Genomic DNA, 21,581 nt, shown 5'->3' on the forward strand with positions numbered 1-21,581 from the left:
ATGGTGATGTCTCTAGCAAACCACCGTAAGGAGGCACTACTGGGGGAAAAAAAAGCACATTTGCCCCTTCAGAGGAGTTGGATATTGTTTTGCGGTCTCTGTCTTTGTGCTCTGAAGATGTGCTGAGAGCCATAGTTTCCCAGCACTGTATCAAGATTTCTGTTTGGCTTTTTGTGTTTCCCGTTTGACGGGTTTGCCTGAATTTTGTTCAACAGTTTTGCTGGTAAAGTATTTTGCAGGGAAGGTGGAACATATATGGAAACTGAACTGAAAATTTTTAAATGACCTTTTGTGTTTCAGGTTTCCTGGTAAAACACTGATGGGGAAAAAATACAGGCCTCTTTTCCCATACTTTGCTCAGGTTTGTAGACTTGCGTTCTTGTCTCTGGTTTGTTACAGTTTTAGGAATTGTCACAAAAGCAAGGCAGGGCAATATTACACTTTAATTACCCGTCTCACCACAAACTGTAATCTGCGTTAACATTATCAGTCTCTCTCTCTCTCAACTTTTATGGTCTTTCTTTCTTTTATGATCTTATCCCCAGCTTCTTTCTCTTCTTCACAAGTCATCTTTCTTGTTTAAATCTCTTCTTTCTTGTTTCCCTTCAGTGTGGGGAGAAAGGAGCATTCCAGGTGGTAATGGATAACTACGTAAAGGAGGAAGAGGGCACAGGAGTGGTCCATCAAGCACCATATTTTGGAGCTGTGAGTGTGGTCATTCAGTGTTTCTAAGCTTTTGTTCTTTTCTTCTCTCATTTTAGCATAGCTGTTGTTGTCCCCCGTCCCTCTGGCAGAGAGACATAGAAGTGCTGTCTGTCCTTCTGAAACACTGTTCTCTCTATAACGTTTTCGTAGCTTTCAGACAGTTTTACCACATTTCAGGATCAGAATAGCCTTTATTCATCAAGTATCTACAAGAATACAAGGAATTTGACTCCGGTTTGAACTGTGCTGTCTGTACGAGCACATATAAATATACACTAAACACTAAATAATTCACAATAAAAATGTGCAATAAAAAAGTGTGTGCAAAGTAGAAACGGACAAACCAGTTGAATTGTAGCATTTGCAGCAGGGATGCATCCCTTGAAGGACTAGGTCAAGTTTGATGATGAGGGTGTCAGACTCCACACATTTCTGTGACAGAGAAACAAGACCTAAAAATGTAAATTACAGTAGATACAAGTGCAATATATCAAATGAAAGCTGTTGTTCGGTACATTTCCAAAATACATACATTTTATAAATCAAAACAAATATTAAAATGCTTCTCTTTCATAGCCAATAGTGCAAAAGGAATGGCATCTTCTGAGTCAGAAATGGTGACTAAGCTGCTTCAGTGACCTGAAAATTGTCCACAAATAGCCATAGAAAGGCTATTTCATGTATATGAAATACCATTTTCAAACATATTCAGTAATATGGGCCATATATATATATATATATATATATATATATATATATATATATATATACACGAGGTCTGTTAGAAAACTATCCGACCTTTTTATTTTTTTAAAAAAACTATATGGCTTTGAATCATGTGTGCTTGCATCAGCCAAGCTTGAACCTTCGTGCGCATGCGTGTGTTTTTTCACGCCTGTCGGTTGCGTCATTCGCCTGTGGGTGTAGCCGCAATGGCGCACAACAAAAAGCACGTCCGTGTTGGAAGTCTCACAGGACAAGTTGTGACATGCCCAGCTGTTACACAATTTCTCGGATACTCACTCGACTGAAAAGCCACCGAAAGCCGTCTGAATCTTCCGAATGGTTTCCAACACGGACGTGCTTTTTGTTCTGTGCCATTGCGGCACTTTAATATTTATTTTTTACAGCATGTTTGCATTGAAAATGTATGTGCAGCCTGACATTACTTGGGCCTTTCGTGGATAGCTGAAGCATTCATCTGTCTTTCTACACTGCAAACAATATCCAGATTTACAAACATTGTGCAGCAGATAACAGAATATTTACAGAGGAATCCTGCAAATGGTGATTAAAAACACCTAATTTGGCACAAATACTCCTTAGACATTACTTAAAAAAAAATGCTTGGCCATTTAAATTTTCAGTAGGCAGCCAGGTAGGGGTCAATTTAAGAATTACACAGGGGTCAGAGTTAAAAGATACTCCAATCATGTTGAAACCACACTATTTGATCACAAAGATTCCAAAAAGGTATAGTCTGTACTATCTGTGACTGAATGTTATGGGGTAAAAACAGCTAGGATGGAGACAAAGGTCAGTTTCAGTTTGTACAGTGGTCAAAAGTTAAAGTTAGGGTAAAAAGTGATGCAAATTATTGGTTAGTTAATAGGGTTTTAAAAAGTAATAGTTTGCACCATGGGTCATGCTTAGTTATCATGTTATGGGTTAAGATATACAGTATCACGTGTCATAGCATCCAGTGGTTGTCAACATTGTTTGACCTTTACTTTGCAAACCAAACATTCAACACAGTCAAAACTATTCCATTTGTTAATCCTATTACCTCAACTAATAATTTGCACCACGTTTTACCAAAATTGGATCAGCTTTAGCTTTCGACCCCTGTACAAACTGAAATTGACCTTTGTCACTATTTTTGCCGTTTTTACCCAATAACTTTATAACAATGGTTTTCAAACTGTGGGGTGTGCTCCCTCTGGGGGGGCTCAAAAAAATAACTGTAAACACTGTTAACCAACAAAAAAAGAAGGGGGGAAATAAGGAAAAAGAAAACATTGTTAGCTAACATGCCAGGAGCAAAATGGATACATTTTTAGCCCATAAATCTACCAGTGAGAAGACAGTGTTTGGGGCAACCAAAAAAAGGAAAGTAGAGGACAGTCTCCGTTTGCTCCTCTCCACAGCGCATCCCCGCATCAGCCGCCTGTGTGCGTCAAAGACCCAGACACTGCGTACACTAAACAAGAGGTGAGATGAGAGATGAAAAATGTATAAAAGTTTCATTAATATCATTTATGTTAAAATGTTTGTCAGACATTTAAAAACACAGATGTTTAAATGTTAAAAAACAATGTTTAAAATATGTCAAGATAAAAATAGAAGAATAGAAAGTTTTTTTAAAAGCACGTTTAAAATGTTTGAAAAGGGTGTAAAATGTGTGAAAGAATAGAAAGTTCTTTAAAAATATGTTTAAAATGTTTACAAAGGCTGTAAAATCTGTAAATGCATAGACCGTTCCTTAAAAACATAAATATATTTAACACGTTTAACATGTATAAAAGAATAAAAAGAAACACACAAAGATATTGAAATTGTGTGTATCTGTGTTGGGGGGGGGGGGGGGCAGCTATTCATTTGTTCTCTGAGGGGGAGTTCACTCTCCTACACTTTGAAAACCCCTGCGCTATAATATTCAGTCACAGATAGTCTGGCAGCATATGTTTGATGAGAGTTTCATTGAAATGAGTTGCCAAGGTGGGGGTGAATGAGCCGGGGGTCTCAGTCTGGAACTGGCTGGTGCTGCTGGAAGAGACGTGAGACCAAGCAGCACCGGATAGGCCTGATCCCATGCACAGAAGATCTTGACTTCTCGGTTGGAGAGCCCTGGGGTCCTCGGGACGTTTTTCTGCAGTGTGAGACAAGAGCATTGGTGTTTGCTTCCCTCAGCTCATGCTCAGACAAATAATGTGGTGTAGTTTTCAACATGATTGGAGCATCTTTTAATTTTGACCCCTGTGTAATTCTTCAATTAATCCCGTACCTGGCTGACTATTGAAAATTCAAATGGCCAATTGTTTGTTTTTTTTTTCTTTTTTTTCTTTCAGAAGAGTAATGTCTAAGGAGTATTTGTCATGAATTTGTTGCTTCTATCACCATCTGCAGGATTGTTTCAGTTATCTGGTGCACTAATAATTTTGTATGCAGTTAAAGCTTAGCTTTTACATCAAATTAGTAAACTTTTCTCCCTAAAGAGGTCAAATAATTTCTTGTTTTTGTTTTTAATAATATGCAGATTCCTCTATTTGGAATAATTTGTCAAAAAAAAAGGTGACATGAGGTTGAATTTAGTAGAAATAATATTTTTATAGTATTACTATAGTATTACTGAAATGAATGAAAATAGCCTTTGAACTGTATTATTTTCCATTGTAGGATGATTACAGAGTGTGCATGGAATACAACATCATCCAGAAGGACCAGGCTCCTGTCTGCCCTGTGGACGCCTCAGGCTGCTTCACTTCAGAGGTCACTGACTTTGCGGGACAGTATGTCAAAGTGAGTGACACATCAGACATTTACATGTAGATTGGTTTATCAGATATTCCAGGCTTTTCACCCCTGGTAACAGCCACCAGTATGATACATGGGCAAAATGCCAACAACAATTTCTAAAGCTGGTTTTAACTTTCAGCATTGTAGATTGTACTGCATGAAAACATCAACCTCTATTCCACTTCTTTTTCTTGAGAGAACCTTTTCAAAATGGTTCATTCAGTTCCTCAACGTGAGTGGCTGTGTTTCTATATATTGGGCACACTATGTTGGGGTGTAATGTAGCAAAGAAAAATGCACTAGGTTACCTTAAGTATTCTAATGTACTTTTTTCTGAAAACTGTGCTAGCAGTGTATGGCATACCACCCAAACTGATCCCCTGGTTTGAGCTTCATATTCAGCTTCCAAATTTGTAAATACTGCCATACTAGTACATACTGGTGAACTCCATTTATGCGCTTGTTAATGTCTTGTTTTTGCTTTCATAACGCTGCTATCTGCATTCCTTCTGGCTGACGCAGTGAATTAGCCATTGATTTATTAACCTGTACGTCAGGTGCTGATTGGCAAAGAACTCCTATACCATTATCATAGTTGTCGCAGAATTAAGCCTATATCCCTAAATGCCAGACAACTGCAGCACCCGCTGATGGCCAGAGTCAAAAGGCTTGTGTTGTCCCCAGTCTGTTGTGTCTAACTCCTGTGGTGGAGGAGGTCTCATAGATTAGGGGGGAGTCGAGCAAAGAAGATATTTATGGGAACTTGAATGACACGGAGGGTTTTTGAATGCACTGATGTGCACCCTTGCTTTGTATCTGCTGTGGGCTTGAACTGCAAATATTTCCATCACACAGAAATAAGATGCTATACTATCTATCTGCGAATCCCTGCCTTCTTCTTCTGGGCTTCTTCTGTGCTGTGCTTTTTGTTACTGTATGTGACACTGCCCCAATTGTGAACAAAAGGCAACCAGGTATCCAGCAGTTTTTTTTGTTTTTTTTTTTGGTCAGAGTGGCACTGGTGTACAGCAGCACAGTAAAAATCTAACACCCCTGTTCCACAGAGCGCCGTTCCTTCCTGTTCCATCCTGAACAGCAAATCACTGTTGATGTGTTTTGAAGCATCACAGTAACTTCTTGATCCATCATTTCTCAGTCTTTAACAAACTTGGTATATGCAGTGGTTACAGCCATCATTGGCACCAGTTTTGAAATTTGGGTGAAATTTTCAAGCTGTTCAAAAATTACATCCTGATTTGCCAAATCGGCCTTATTACGCGGCCACTCACGGGTGTCCGTAGTCTTAACAGCTTCAGTCGTGTTCAAACATCTTTAAACAGGGTCATCTTAGTGAGCACAACTTAAAAATTGTCCTGTGGGGAAATTGTGGTTAAAAATTTGAAGCAAACGCGGTGTTTGTTACGGTTCTGGCAGAGAAGGCAGCGGGCACAGCTTTACTTTTGTTCTTGAGTGGGTTGCTGAAATGTAGTGGCTGTGAGAACAGTGCAAGGTCTTTGTGGATCATGATGTAATGCTTGCTTGTTGTAGTTACTTGTCATGATAAAACAGCAATATGCCACTTTCCTTCTAGGCTCTGTAAAGAGGATGCCAAGTGAAACGACAACCACTTAAGAGAACAAGTGCACATTTATTAACACAGAACAAAAAAATTAAATTGGCAAATGCCCCCCCCCCCCCCCCCCCAAAAAAAAAACTAAAATAACGATAAAGGTCTCTTAAAAATAAGGAAACAATTGACCCCAGAGCTCTGATAAAAGAAAAGAAGTTCAAAAATGATTCTAAAACAAATTTATTTGTCCCAAAAGTTGTATAAGCTGGCCTGGCAGTTTGTCAATATGAATTTGAGGTTCAGTTTAGTCAAGTCGGGTATTTTCCAGTCCAGGTGTACCTGGTATGGGACCTTCTGTAGCAGTTTCTTTTCAATTAGGGTCTCTTATGGTTTCTGTGATTTGTCAAATCTTATGAGTTTTGGGTGACGAAAATGGCAGAGCTCTGGCACTGAATCCTTAACCCCTCCACACGCAGCTGCAGTGATGGACAGTGCCCCGTCTGGGAGAAACGCTCACTCCAGTGTCATCCTTTCTCTGAGATTGATCCAAGAAAAAATAACTAGAGAAATATACAAAAAAAAACAAAATAAAACACATCAATATGTTCACCCTCCTTAATCCTTTGTCAACAACCGTGTCAAAGGATAACTTCTGGATAACTTTAACACGTTTTTTGTTTAACCAGTACTTTTAACTTTTACTCCTTGTGGCTTTCGCTAGCTGCCTGCACATGCTCATCTGTGTCTTTTTTTCCCTCCTTGTTCCCTTCTTTTACCTCTTCTTGCTACCGTCAACACTTTCTGCAGGTGCTTATTGCCCCCTTTTGGATTTTTAGTCAAACTTTAACACATCTATTCAGAAACGTGATAGAAAAGCAGATCAAATGCAAATGACTTATGACGCAAAAAATAAACGGTCTATTAAAAAAAAACTTAATCAGGTGTTTCACATTAGTATGCCAAATTAGGCCTGTATTTGATCAGACCGACCTAAATATGTGTTAAATTTATGAGGTCGATCACACTTACAACCCCAATTCCAATGAAGTTGGGACATTGTGTAAAATGTAAGTAAAAACACAATACAATGATTTGCAAATCCTCTTCAACTTATATTCAGTTGAATACACCACAGAGACAAGATATTTAATGTTTCAACTGCTAAACTTTATTGTTTTTGTGCAAATATTTGCTAATTTTGAAATGGATGCCTACACACGTTTCAAAAAAGTTGGGACATTGGTATGTTTACCACTGTGTAACATCACCTTTCCTTCTAACAACACTCAATAAGCGTTTCGGAACTGAGGACACTAATTGTTGAAGTTTTGTTGGTGGAGTTCTTTCCCATTCTTGCTTGATGTATGACTTCAGTTGTTCAACAGTCCAGGGTCTCCGTTGTCGCATTTTGGGCTTCATAATGTGCCACACATTTTCAATGGGCGACAGGTCTGGACTGCAGGCAGGCCAGTCTAGTACTCGCACTGTTTTACTATGAAGCCATGCTGTTGTAACATGTGCAGAATGTGGTTTGGCATTGTCTTGCTGAAATAAGCAAGGACGTCCCTGAAGAAGATGTTGCTTGGATGGCAGCATGTGTTGCTCCAAAACCTGGATGTACCTTTCAGCATTAATGGTGCCATCACAGATGTGTAAGTTGCCCATGCCATGGGCACTAACACACCCCCATACCATCACAGATGCTAGCTTTTGAACTTTGCACTGGTAACAATCTGGATGTTCTTTTTCCTCTTTTGTCCGGAGGACACGGCATACATGATTTCCAAAAACATTTTGAATTTTGGACTCATCAGACCACAGCACACTTTTACACTTTGCGTCTGTCCATTTCAAATGAGCTCGGGCCCAGAGAAGGTGGCGGCGTTTCTGGATGTTGTTGATGTATGGCTTTCGCTTTGCATGGTAGAGTTTTAACTTGCACTTGTACATGTAGCGACGAACTGTGTTAACTGACAATGGTTTTCTGAAGTGTTACTGAGCCCACGCGGTAAGATCCTTTACACAATGATGTCGGTTTTTAATGCAGTGCCGCCTGAGGTATCGAAGATCACAAGCATTCAGTGTTGTTTTTTGGCCTTGCCGCTTACATGTAGAAAGTTCTCCAGATTCGCTCAATCTTCTGATTATATTATGGACTGTAGATGATGGAATCCCTAAATTCTTTGCAATTGAACTTTGAGAAACATTGTTCTTAAACTGTTGGACTATTTTTTTCCACGCAGTTGTTCACAAAGTGGTGATCCTCGCCCCATCTTTGCATGTGAACAGCTGAGACATTTGGGGACTCTCCTTTTATACCCAATCATGACACTCACATGTTTCCAATGAACCTGTTCACCTGTAGAATGTTCCAAACAGGTGTTCTTTGAACATTCATCAACTTTCCCAGTCTTTTGTTGCCCCGTCCCAGCTTTGTTGAAATGTGTTGCATGCATCCATTTCAAAATGAGCAAATATTTGCACAAAAACAATAAAGTTTATCAGTTTGAACATTAAATATCTTGTCTTTGTGGTGTATTCAATTGAATATAGGTTAAAGAGGAAATCATTGCATTCTGTTTTCATTTACATTTCGCACAATGTCCCAACTTAATTGGGATTGTACTACTGCGGATTATATCTTGCTAAGATTTTGCAGAGGTTTGAGTTCAGATTGATTGATTAATATAAAATGTTCATCTGCTGCCCTGTGCATGATTCATTTATTGATGGGAAGAGAGGTTAAGAAATTCATGTCATAGCAGTGTTATGAGGTTTAGCTGGATACTCTGCTGCCGTAGCACATTATTTCTGTTTATCAGTGTGCTGTGTGCCATCATCCTCCCCACCACACCCAATTTCATGGCCACTCTAAGTGGGAACTGAGTGGAAAATAGCAGTCATACATGATCTCTTCACTATTTCACATTAGGGTGACAAGGCCCAGGGAGTGTTACTCAGCCTGCCTTTGTCACTAACGGTGCAGCGTGAGCTAATAATGAGCACGGAGTTACAGTCCTCTGATAGTCTGTCGTAATCTGATTTTTTTTTTTTTTAATATGTTAAACCCAAGTGTGACATTCTTTGATTGCCCCATAAAGACTGCGTTGAACTGACGGGGTATCAGTCACAGCCTGTGCTAGCAAAAGAAAAGCCAAGAGTGTAGCTCTTCTTCTGTAAGCAAATCCCGCTATTTTACACAAGATGAGAGCCACGTCCTACACCCAGAAGAGCCTGCAGGTTAGCGGGGCCGGTGGCAGGGCAAGAGTTCAGAGCCCCTCTCCATCCAGATGTCGTGGGTCTTCATATGACAGCCGGGGACGTTCTGGTTTCCGTGGCACTGCCATCGAGTTGGGCACAGAGCTCCACCCACACTATGCCAATGAGAAGGAAGAGATGCAGGAACTCAATGTTAAGTTTGCAGGATACATTGAGAAAGTTCAGGCACTCGAGCAGAGAAATGTTACTCTTCAAGCTGAGCTGGCCGCACTGCAGAGCCGCTACAAAGGAGGCCCCACGGGGATTGCAGAAGAATATGAGTTGAAATTTAAAGAGGTGCGGGAGCTGATTGAGGCTTTGACTAATGAGAAAGGAGCAGCTGATATTGAACGGGGCTACATTGAGGAAGAGATTGAAGTATGGAGACTAAAGGTGGAGGAAGAACTAACACTCAAGGAAGAGGCAGAGATAATCCTGAAGGAGTTCCGCCAGGATGTTGACAATGCCACCTTACAGAAGGCTGAGCTGGAGAAGCGCATTGAGCAGCTAGTGGCTGAGATAGAGTTCCTAAAGAAGCTGCATGATGAAGAGGTTGCTGACCTCCTGAGGCAGATTGAGGACTCAAAGATTACCGCTGAGCTGGATGGTGATCGTCCTGATCTGGCTGCCTATCTGCGTAACATGCGTTCAGAAATTGAGGCTGTTGCGGCCCAGAATGTCCAAGAAGCTGAGAAATGGTACAAGAGCAAGTTTGACACCCTCAAAGAGCATGCTGGTAAGCATGAGGAGCAGATGAAGACTATGAAAGAGGAGATCACAACCTTTCAAAACCAGGTGACAGACCTGCAAAACCAGATTGATGGGCTGAGGGCTCGAAATGTGGCTCTGGAGCAACAGCTGGAGGATATGGAGGTAGCCCACATGGATAAGGTGGGTGGTCTAGAGGGTGTCATTGCTCAGTTGGAGACTCAGCTCTGCGAAACCAAGTTGGAGATGACCAAGTATCTTCAAGACTACCAGGAACTGCTGCACATTAAACTTAAACTCGATGCGGAGATTGCCACCTACAGGAAACTGCTGGAAGGGGAAGAACACAGGCTTGGAATTAGCAAAGCTGCATAGGCAAATGTCTGAATGTCCGGGAGCCACAAATCCAAAGCACTCGCAGAGAAGACCAGCAAAGTATTGTAAAATCTAGAGATGAGCTTATTTTACTTAAACTCTTGATTCTTAATCTGTTTTACCCTCATAACTCATGTTGTTTACTTAATTTCATCACTTTCTTTACACACTTTTCAAACAATGGTCCCTTGCTAAGAGACCCCTCTGTCTAAATTTATCATAATTAATTTTCTTTTTTTCCCACCCGGTTCTTGTGACTTGCCCTTAGTCATACCCCTTCCTTTAGCCCTTGTCTTCCAGTGTAAATGCCAAATTTCCTTTCCCTCATTGTGGTATCGTCTTCATTTGCCAACTCTGTCCTTTCCATTTACTTTGCTGTAGCTGCTCATTTTTAAAGTCGCAGCTTTTCTTGACCACAGGTTTGGGATTCCACCCTCCTTCACAGTGAAACTCTTTGTTCAGTTGTGATATAATTCAAACAAAGCTGAATAAACTGATGTTTTATGGGACACTCTTCAACATTTACACTGACAAAGCTGGAAAATGATTCAATAAAGATTGAAGTGGATGCATGCAAAATAATGTACCGTTTTTTTTTTTTCACCCCCTCAACTGTGAATTGTCTTCATTGTGTTTTCATACGCATTTGTATGTCTTTTCTGCCACAGAAAGCTCTTGTTTAAATCCAGCTGTAGGTTGCTTTAGTTTGTTTAACTATGGCATTAAACAAAAGAGAGAATTTATTATATTTCAGCTGTGAACTGCTGATTAAGTATGCATTTTGGCACAAACATTGTAACCTTTGATGCATATTTGGCCTGGTGCAGGATTTTCTTCATGGCCTGCAGGCAAAGTTTCTATGAGCCTTTAGATCAGTACAGTTTTATAGGTCAAAACGTTAGAAAACTTAATGCTGGCTGAGGAAATGTTTAAAAAAATCCCATTCTGTAAAGAGGTTGCAACCAACTATGTGCATGTGAGCACCATGCTGGAAGTCATATTTATCAGCGCCTGGTGAATTTCACAATGGGCTTTGTTAGAGCAAAATGAATCACTGCATGATAAGGCACAGGGCTGATTGCATATTGGATTCACTGGCATCAACTAGGGGCTGGATGATAAAATGGGCAATTTTCTCTCCACCTGTGTGGTGATATTTACAATGGTTGCATGGGGAGAATGTGACCTTGGTTGTGAATAAACTTTGTATTTATTTATTTATTTGAGGATTTATGAACAAATATCTCTGTTGTAGCATGGGTCTTTTGGAGGTAGTTGGTAGAAAGTACTGGTCTGTTAGTGCACTTGCAAAATCCACTTCAGTAACTGAAGTAGTTCCAATTTGTTTTAAAGTCTGAAGTTCCTTTATTGTGTTCTTCACTTGCATAATATTTAAGTAGCATTTTTGTAATATTAAGAGAGTGCAGATTTTAGGCTAAACATTACATAGTGTCTGTAGGAAAACTATTGTATTGATGCAGTAATGTGTCATTTAGAATAGTTTTTCAGCAAGAGTTTTGATTCGGTAAAATTTATTTATCACAATGTAAGTTGCCCCAAGGCACTTCACAATGGGAAAGTCTTAACGTACCTACCTTTTCTAAATGGTGATGACATGACATCAATACAAAATGTGCTAATATGGCATGAATATATCTGGAAAAATACTTGAAATCATACAATGTAATATGCCTAAAGCTCTAAATTGTTCTCCTCAGTTTATAGTAAACATGAGCCACCGAAGATGACAAGTAATCTTACAGTAACGCAAAGTGAAAAGCAAAATAGAGAAATGTGTAAGCCACTGAATTTGACAGTTCAGCCACAATTTCTGAAAATTAAAAAATCTTGGTTTGAGATAGAAACGTTATTCCTAAAGGAATATATTCCTTGCAAACAAAAATTTCAGAGGTGAGCGTGGTGGATTAAGCAGTGGCAGCACATCATATGCAGAAAATAACTCTGGTGTGACGTCTTCAAGAGGAGGTGCAATTTTACCTTTAATGGATGTAATCTCATATTGACTTTGTAAGTGTAACGTCTCTGAAACCGCTTTATGGATGTCGATGAAATGTCACACAAAGGTAGCACACCATGTGAAGAAGTATGTGAGGAAAATAATTCAAACATCTTCAAAGGTAGATAATGTGCCTCATACTTTTCAGTTACATGAACACAAATTGACCAGTTTCTTTAATCAGGCATTTCATCGCAAAAGATTTACAAGCACCAATATATAATACATGCAGACAACCAGTTTTAAGTGGGGTGTATCATTTCATGAGCTAAGTAGAGAAGCTTGAATCTTCCACTGGACTGGGTTGCTTGACGTGAGGACGTTTCGCTTCAAATCACAGAAGCTTCTTAAGCTAAAATTCTTGCTCTGGTAGTCTGACTTCTGTCTTGACTCTTGTAGAGAAGAATAAACCAGAAGCCAACAAAAGCTGGAGTTTTTAACCTAACCAGACCCCTCCTACCGAGAGGCCGACTGCTATAGGCTAGTGACTAAACAATAGCTCTAATTAGCACCTATTGTGCTCTAGTTAGCACTCTCCTAATGATGGGATGGAAGCCTCCACTGATGGCTCCCTTGACGACTCTCCTGATGACGTGAATGACTCATTACCATGAACAAAAGACTGAAACTGCTTTGACCTGAGTACCCCATTGTAAACATGGGACAAAGCGTGTCTGAGACCCGCCCCCCTGTTAAGGCTGGGTTTCAACTGTTTTACAAAGAATGCTTCCTTGACACTGCATTCTTTGTAAAACAGTTGAAACTGGTTGGCTTCTGGTTTATTCTTCTCTACAAGAGTCAAGACAGAAGTCAGACTACCAGAGCAAGAATTTTAGCTGAGGAAGCTTCTGTGATTTGAAGCGAAACGTCCTCACGTCAAGCAACTCAGTCCAGTCAAAGATTCAAGCTTCTCTACTATGGAAACCACCTGGACAACTGAGAGCCTACACAGATTCATGAGCTAACATATACAGTGGTGTTCAGAATAATAGTAGTGCTATGTGACTAAAAAGATTAATCCAAGTTTTGAGTATATTTCTTATTGTTACCTGGGAAACAAGGTACCAGTAGATTCAGTAGATTCTCACAAATCCAGCAAGACCAAGCATTCATGATATGCACACTCTTAAGGCTATGAAATTGGGCTATTACAACCCCTGGCAAAAATTATGGAATCACCGGCCTCGGAGGATGTTCATTCAGTTGTTTAATTTTGTAGAAAAAAAGCAGATCACAGACATGACACAAAACTAAAGTCATTTCAAATGGCAGCTTTCTGGCTTTAAGAAACACTAAGAAATCAGGAAAAAAAATTGTGGCAGTCAGTAACGGTTACTTTTTTAGACCAAGCAGAGGGAAAAAAATATGGACTCACTTGATTCTGAGGAATAAATTATGGAATCATGAAAAACAAAAGAACGCTCCAACACATCACTAGTATTTTGTTGCACCGCCTCTGGCTTTTATAACAGCTTGCAGTCTCTAAGGCATGGACTTAATGAGTGACAAACAGTACTCTTCATCAATCTGGCTCCAACTTTCTCTGATTGCTGTTGCCAGATCAGCTTTGCAGGTTGGAGCCTTGTCATGGACCATTTTCTTCAACTTCCACCAAAGATTTTCAATTGGATTAAGATGCAGACTATTTGCAGGCCATGACATTGACCCTATGTGTCTTTTTGCAAGGAATGTTTTCACAGTTTTTGCGCTATGGCAAGATGCATTATCATCTTGAAAAATGATTTCATCATCCCCAAACATCCTTTCAATTGATGGGATAAGAAAAGTGTCCAAAATATCAACATAAACTTGTGCATTTATTGATGATGTAATGACAGCCATCTCCAGTGCCTTTACCTGACATGCAGCCCCATATCATCAATGACTGTGGAAATTTACATGTGCTCTTCAGGCAATCATCTTTATAAATATCATTGGAACGGCACCAAACAAAAGTTCCAGCATCATCACCTTGCCCAATGCAGATTCGAGATTCATCACTGAATATGACTTTCATCCAGTCATCCACAGTCCACGATTGCTTTTCCTTAGCCCATTGTAACCTTGTTTTTTTCTGTTTAGGTGACTCCAGTTTCCTCCCATTTGATCCTCATTTGTTTTGTTGTGCATTTTCAATTTTTGAGACATATTGCTTTAAGTTTTCTGTCTTGACGCTTTGATGTCCTTCTTGTTCTACCAGTATGTTTGCCTTTAACAACCTTCCCATGTTGTTTGAATTTGGTCCAGAGTTTAGACACAGCTGACTGTGAACAACCAACATCTTTTGCAACATTGCGTGATGATTTACCCTCTTTTAAGAGTTTGATAATCCTCTCCTTTGTTTCAATTGACATCTCTCATGTTGGAGCCATGATTCATGTCAGTCCACTTGGTGCAACAGCTATCCAAGGTGTGATCACTCCTTTTTAGATGCAGACTAATGAGCAGATCTGATTTGATGCAGGTGTTAGTTTTGGGGATGAAAATTTACAGGGTGATTCCATAATTTATTCCTCAGAATTGAGTGAGTCCATATTTTTTCCCTCTGCTTGGTCTAAAAAAGTAACCTTTACTGACTGCCACAATTTTTTTTCCTGATTTCTTATAGTGTTTCTTAAAGCCAGAAAGTTGCCATTTGAAATGACTTTAGTTTTGTGTCATGTCTGTGATCTGCTTTTTTTTCTACAAAATTAAACCACTGAATGAACATCCTCCAAGGCCGGTGATTCCATAATTTTTGCAAGGGGTTGTAGTAAAAAAAAAAAGTAGAAAAGGGGGTGTTCACAATAATAGTAGCATCTGCTGTTGACGCTACAAACTCAAAACTGTTATGTTCAAACTGTTTTTTTTTAGCAATCCTGTGAATCACTAAACTAGTATTTAGTTGTATAACCACAGTTTTTCATGATTTCTTCACATCTGCAAGGCATTAATTTTGTTGGTTTGGAACCAAGATTTTGCTCATTTACTAGTGTGCGTGGGGTCATTGTCTTGTTGAAACACCCATTTCAAGGGCATATCCTCTTCAGCATAAGGCAACATGACCTCTTCAAGTATTTTGACATATCCAAACTAATCCATGATACCTGGTATGCGATATATAGGCCCAACACCATAGTAGGAGAAACATGCCCATATCATGATGCTTGCACCACCATGCTTCACTGTCTTCACTGTGAACTGTGGCTTGAATTCATAGTTTGGGGGTCGTCTCTCAAACTGTCTTCGGCCCTTGGACCCAAAAAGAACAATTTTACTCTCATCAGTCCACAAAGTATTCCTCCATTTCTCTTTAGGCCAGTTGATGTGTTCTTTGGCAAATTGTAACCTCTTCTGCACATGTCTTTTATTTAACAGAGGGACTTTGCGGGGGATTCTTGCAAATAAATTAGCTTCACACGGGCATCTTCTAACTGTCACAGCACTTACAGGTAACTCCAGACTGTCTTTGATAATCCTGGAGTTGATCAATGGGTGAGCCTTTGCCATTCTGGTTATTCTTCTATCCATTTTGATGGTTTTCCATTTTCTTCCACGCGTCTCTGTTTTTTTTTGTCCATTTTAAATCATTGGAGGTCATTGTAGATGAACAGCCTATAATTGTTTGCACCTGCGTATAGGTTTTCCCCTTTCCAATCAACTTTTTAATCAAACTACACTGTTCTTCTGAACAATGTCTTGAACGTCCCATTTTCCTCAGGCTTTCAAAGAGAAAAGCATGTTCAACAGGTGCTGGCTTCATCCTTAAATAGGGGACACCTGATTCACACCTGTTTGTTCCACAAAATTGACGAACTCACTGACTGAATGCCACACTATTATTGTGAACACCCCCTTTTCTACTTTTTTTTTTACTAATAGCCCAATTTCATAGCCTTAAGAGTGTGCATATCATGAATGCTTGGTCTTGTTGGATTTGTGAGAATCTACTGAATCTACTGGTACCTTGTTTCCCATGTAACAATAAGAAATATACTCAAAACCTGTATTAATCATTTTAGTCACATAGCACTACTATTATTCTGAACACTACGAGGTCTGTCAATAAAGTAAAGGTCCTTTTTTATTTTTTCCAAAAACTATATGGATTTCATTCATATGTTTTTATATCAGACATGCTTGAACCCTCGTGCGCATGCGTGAGTTTTTCCACGCCTGTCGATTACGTCATTCGCCAGTGAGCACGCCTTGGGAAGGAGTGGTCCCGCCCCCTCGTCGGATTTTCATTGTCTGGAAATGGCGGAATGAAAAGGACTTTTTTTCCATCAGAATTTTTTCAGAAGCTGTTAGAAACTGGCACCTGCAAACCATTCTAAAAATTTATCTGGCTTTCGGTGAAAATTTTACGGGCTTCACAGAGAATAAGGACTGTTACTACAGCTTTAAGGACGCTCGGCGCGCCGCGCTCCGAGCTGCGACGACGCAGCAGCACAAGCCACCGGACCATTTCTAAGCTGATGGCTCTGTGGATACGAGACCGTCGTGTGCTCTTTCTCTGGTTATCACAAGAGCTGGACATCAGCCATTTTCCAGCAGATTTCACTTTTAACAAGAGATTTGGTCATGGAAAGCCGCGTGGAGGCTTCGTGCGTACAGACCGATTCGCTTTGGAAGAGAGACAACGGAACACCTCCGTTTCGGCGTGTCAGAGGACAAGTTTGGACATGTCCAGCTCTCCACAATTTCTCTGATGCTTACTGGACTGGTAAGCATTGAAAGCCGAGATAGGCATGTCCAAACTTGTCCTCTGACACGCCGAAACAGAGGTGTTCCTTTGTCTCGCTTCCAAAGCGAATTGGTCTTTACGTGCGAAGCCTTCGCGCGGCTTTTCATGACAAAATCTCTTGTTAAAAGTGAAATCTGCTGGAAAATGGCTGATGTCCAGCTCTTGTGATAACCAGAGAAAGTGCACACGACGGTCTCCTATCCACAGAGCCATCCGTTTAGAAGTGGTCCGGTGGCTTGTGCCGCGTTGTCGCAGCTCGGAGCGCGGCGTGCCGAGCGTCCTTAAAGGGGTCCTTAAAGCTATAGTAACAGTCCTTACTCTCTGTGAAGCCCGTAAAATTTTCACCGAAAGCCAGATAAATTTTTCGAATGGTTTCCAGGTGCCAGTCTCTAACAGCTTCTGAAAAAATTCTGATGGAAAAAAGTTTTATTCCGCCATTTCCAGACAATGAAAATCCGACGAGGGGGCGGGACCACTCCTTCCCAAGGCGTGCTCACAGGCGAATGACATCACCGACAGGCGTGGAAAAACTCACGCATGCGCACGAGGGTTCAAGCATGTCTGACGTAAAAACATATGAATGAAATCCATATAGTTTTTTAAAAAATAAAAAGGACCGTTACTTTATTGACAGACCTCGTACTGTACAGTGCTTGAAAAAGTATTCAGCCATTTGGGATTTTACACATTTTAATTTGTTTATGCCACTTCAAATACAAAAAGTAACTCAGGCTTCTCAATATTAAAATTTCTAAAATAATCCTCCTTAACCTCAAACTCAAAGCTAATCTCTACAACTTGATAGAAATTAAATAAAAATATCAAAGCCAAGATAATGGGTTGCACAAGTAATAGTTTCTGTTGGTATGATGCATAAATAATCAGTTTTATTGCCAGTTTTCTTCAGACAAGTCAGGGGATGGATACATGAACATTTCCAAGTCACTGAATAGGTCTTGGACTTAAATTGCGTAAGACTTTAAGAAATTCAAACAGTATAGTACCTGTCTGGAGGAGGCAGTACTCATAAACCAACTGTGCAAGAAGGAGAAGAGTGAGGAAAGACACCCAGACAACCCAGAGGTTATATGCTTTTGTGGCTATAATTAGAGAAATTGTGCACAGTGCAAGGTTTTCATTTTTTTTCTTTATCCACTTCTCTACATCTCTGTTGATTCAAGTAAATGGGGAACTTTTACCAAGCATTAATTGTTAAAAAAAAGTATCATACTTTGTTCTATTTGTAGGATGCCGACAAGAATATCATAAAGTGGCTGAAGGAGAAAGGTCGCCTTGTCAACAGCAGCACTTATAAACACAACTACCCCTTCTGCTGGAGGTGAGAGGGAGACGATCTACATGTTTTTTTGAATCTTAACGTCAGGATTATAGTGACGCATTCAGTCTCAACTGTTGCACTTTGAGGAAAGAGCCCGTCTGTTACTGTGGGTTCTTACTGTCGCAGTCATGATGTCATATGTCAGTATTTTGGGATGTAGCTAGTATAATTGCTCTAAAAATGCATAATGCAATACATATATTTTTCCCTTATTCCATAGTTAATTTTAACTGTATGGCGCTGTAATGCACTTGGCAGTATCACGTGAAAGTGCTGTGATGTTCCACACATTTTTTTGTTAAATTGTTTGAGGTTGTTTCTGCTCTTTCAGATACTTTATGAACAAAAAAGTTTTATGGTGTTGACACTGAAAGTCTAAAAGCTCCTGCTATTGTTTCAGCACATACTTGGGCACATACGTCTTCGGGTCATAGAACAGGCACACACATGCGCTTACGCAATGTTACTGCTTACTTTGACTTTACACAGACTTTATAAGTCTCTTACATGGAACAGCTGTCGCGTGACATCAGTAGGATTAATTAACCTCAATAAATATGCAGAAATGATTAAGCCATGAGCTGACACAGGTTCACACAGAAGCTGCATGTGTTATTAACCGTTCAAGTATAATTTAAAACTCTGTCACAGTTGAAACAGCTCAAAGAGGCACTTCCAGAACTGCAGCACTAATAACACCTAACAGGTAGTAGCAATTGGAGAAACATGCAAATGTGTCCAGTTTTTAAATTGAGGGAAAGTAAAATCAACATTCTCATAAACTGCATGCAAATTCAGAGCATCTGCTTTGGAATATGTTTTGTATTTAAACAAATCCCATCTCCTATTGATAACTTCCATTTTCTGGCCATTGCAACAATGCCAGCTCATATTGAGCAGCTGTACCAGCCCAGCTTGTTTTGACAATTAATCAACAGCAACAAAATGCACAGTAGGTCCATAAAATTAATTAGCACAGTATTAAAAGATGGGTTATTCTTTTCTGTTGTGAGAGCTTGCTGTATACACTGTTATAATAGATTTATTGGATTTTGATGTTAAAATTCTCTAAATTGCTTGCCTCTTGAATTGCAGTTTGTCTTGAAAATGGAATGTGTAGATTGTGTATGTATATGGTACAGCCTTATGTTTACGTCACATCATAATCTTGTGTTTCACAATGTTGTGCTCGCAGGTCCGACACGCCACTCATCTACAAGGCAGTCCCCAGCTGGTTTGTCAGAGTTGAGCATATGGTGGAGAAACTATTGGACAATAACAGCAAATGTTACTGGTAAGCATTGATCAGGAGGAAAAAAGTAACTTGGTTTTCGCTGCTTCGCCTTACAGAAAGGAACATACTGCCAAAACAAATGTGCTGAAATAGTCCAAACCAGTTCTTGTAGTTCCAAGACAATTAAGGCTCTTTTTTTTTTTTTTTCTTGCTCCCATGCTGTTTGTTGTAGCCACAGGTGTGTTTTTGTTACATTTTGAAAATGCCCATTTCTATGATAGTGAAACAATTTGACATGTCAGGATATTTGAACTGCATGCGAGACCATAGTTGATCCTCAAGCCTGGAGAGGGCTTCTTTTTGGGTTGGTAGTGGGAATAACACTCCAGCCACCAGAAATAAACATTGGTCTAGCTTAAAACTGAATGACATGACCTCTGAAGTCTGTTTAAAAAAAAACAACAAAAAAAAACAATTAACTGGCCAGTAGGCTCATAGTAGGTGAGTACACCTATTTTTGGTCTGGTTTGCTTTATGCTGTAGTGTGTTGAGAGATTAGGAAGTAACTGTGACAGGCTGTCAGTTGTCAAGGAGGATTAATCATATTTTTGTTGGAAGAGGCAAGAGACTCCTCCGTCACTACAGTCTCTATGTGCGTCCCTAGTTTTTGAATTTCGACCACAAACTTGTTGCTTCCTGAAGCAACTGGCTAAAATACAATAGCTAGTAATATATTCAGTGTCGTGAGTGTGGGAGAGAGATTATCCAGGTACCTCTAGAATGACAACTTTTACTGAGCATGATGTAGCATGCAGGTGTCTTATTCCTTTGGAACCCACTTACTGGTTCAGGTGAAGATGGACTGCAGGTCTGCTTGTGTAGTCTCACCTTGAGACTTAATGGTGTTTCACAAGGTGGTCAATGCGTAATGTACCTCACCTGCCAAAGATCCTAAACCTGCCCTGACTGTGTCGTTCATGCCAGTGAATTTCTTTTTTTTTTTTCTTTTTTTTTTTTTCTTTTTAATTTCTTAACTTTGTTTGTTTCCTTCATCCAAGAATAGTAACAGAATTTTGTGGTCTGCGTTCTTCACTCTGAACACTCAAACTAAATATTAGACAGCAAGCACATGCACTTAGCCTGCCTGTCTCCTCAAACTGAAGTGTTCATATGAATGTGGTGGACAGATATTTCTTCTTAGCTGTCATACTGTTGTAGGTATGATGATGGTCAGAGGGAGAAAGCTGACCAGAGTGACAGCACCTTGGTTGCCCTTAAACAGGATGAGAATGCTTTCATTATAATGCATGTGGGATAGATATTTCCCAGAACACATAATACTAATTGCAGTGGCATGATGTGGAGTACTGGCGAACATGAGTGTGATGGCTTTATAGAGGGATGTTTCCCTCTGTGCTCCCAGTGGTCTTTTCTGAGCCACAGTAGCTGCATCTGGTAATGGGGCTGTCAAGCTGAGATGAATGACTAGCCACTAGGAAGGTGACGAAACAGACATGCACGGAAACATGCACATATGTATACACTAGTTTTAAAGTTTTTATTTATGGGGTACTACTGTTGGCTTAATTCGACATGATTATCTCCAAATGGAAGCAGAAAAACTGCACAATGCAGTAAGGCCATATTTATTGGATTTATTGGCTTACAGATCCGTTGACTGCTCTAAAAACGGACTTAGTCAAAAAAAATTGGCCCTGGGCACTTTTTAAAATTTTTCTTGCTGAATGCTTTTTGTGCCGCTCAAAAATTTTAAGACTCAAGAGTAGGGATGGGTATTGATAAGGTTTTATCGATATCGATGCCATTATCGATTCTGCTTATCGATCTGATTCCTTATCGATACCTTGTGAATTTTGTACTAAAAGTAGGCTTTACAGGTTTTCTATGCATTTCACTGAGTCTTAAAGTAAATAAATATAAAATTGGTCACTGTATCCTTGATCTCTGGACATAAATAAAAATAAACAAAACTGTGTTTCGCTTTGAAGTTATTAATTCAGACTGGATTCTATCATTCTATCTTGACTTGTCAGAGAGCCGCGCAACGTTTGGAGCTGTGTGAACAGAACGGAGGATGATTCTCGTTTCTTTCTCGCAAAAAGACAGGAGTCC

At 39.8% G+C, this 21,581-nt stretch overlaps 2 protein-coding genes across 3 annotated transcripts in view; both read left to right on the plus strand.

Annotated features, from left to right (window-relative positions):
* Nucleotides 1-21,581, plus strand: part of iars1 (isoleucyl-tRNA synthetase 1) — a 147,308-nt gene that overhangs the window by 37,078 nt on the left and 88,649 nt on the right. For both annotated transcript variants that reach the window (XM_034166180.1, XM_034166181.1), the window contains exons 9-13: nt 301-361; nt 610-705; nt 4,102-4,224; nt 18,123-18,214; nt 19,410-19,508. In XM_034166180.1, the coding sequence (XP_034022071.1) occupies nt 301-361; nt 610-705; nt 4,102-4,224; nt 18,123-18,214; nt 19,410-19,508 (471 nt within the window). The remainder of the gene's footprint in view (nt 1-300; nt 362-609; nt 706-4,101; nt 4,225-18,122; nt 18,215-19,409; nt 19,509-21,581) is intronic.
* Nucleotides 8,919-10,705, plus strand: LOC117506653 (desmin-like). The gene has a single exon (XM_034166182.1). The coding sequence runs from the start codon at nt 8,996-8,998 to the stop codon at nt 10,130-10,132; it is 1,137 nt and encodes a 378-aa protein (XP_034022073.1). The 5' UTR covers nt 8,919-8,995; the 3' UTR covers nt 10,133-10,705.

This window comes from Thalassophryne amazonica, chromosome 3 (assembly GCF_902500255.1).
Source record: "Thalassophryne amazonica chromosome 3, fThaAma1.1, whole genome shotgun sequence".
Classification (NCBI taxonomy): Eukaryota; Metazoa; Chordata; class Actinopteri; order Batrachoidiformes; family Batrachoididae; genus Thalassophryne; species Thalassophryne amazonica.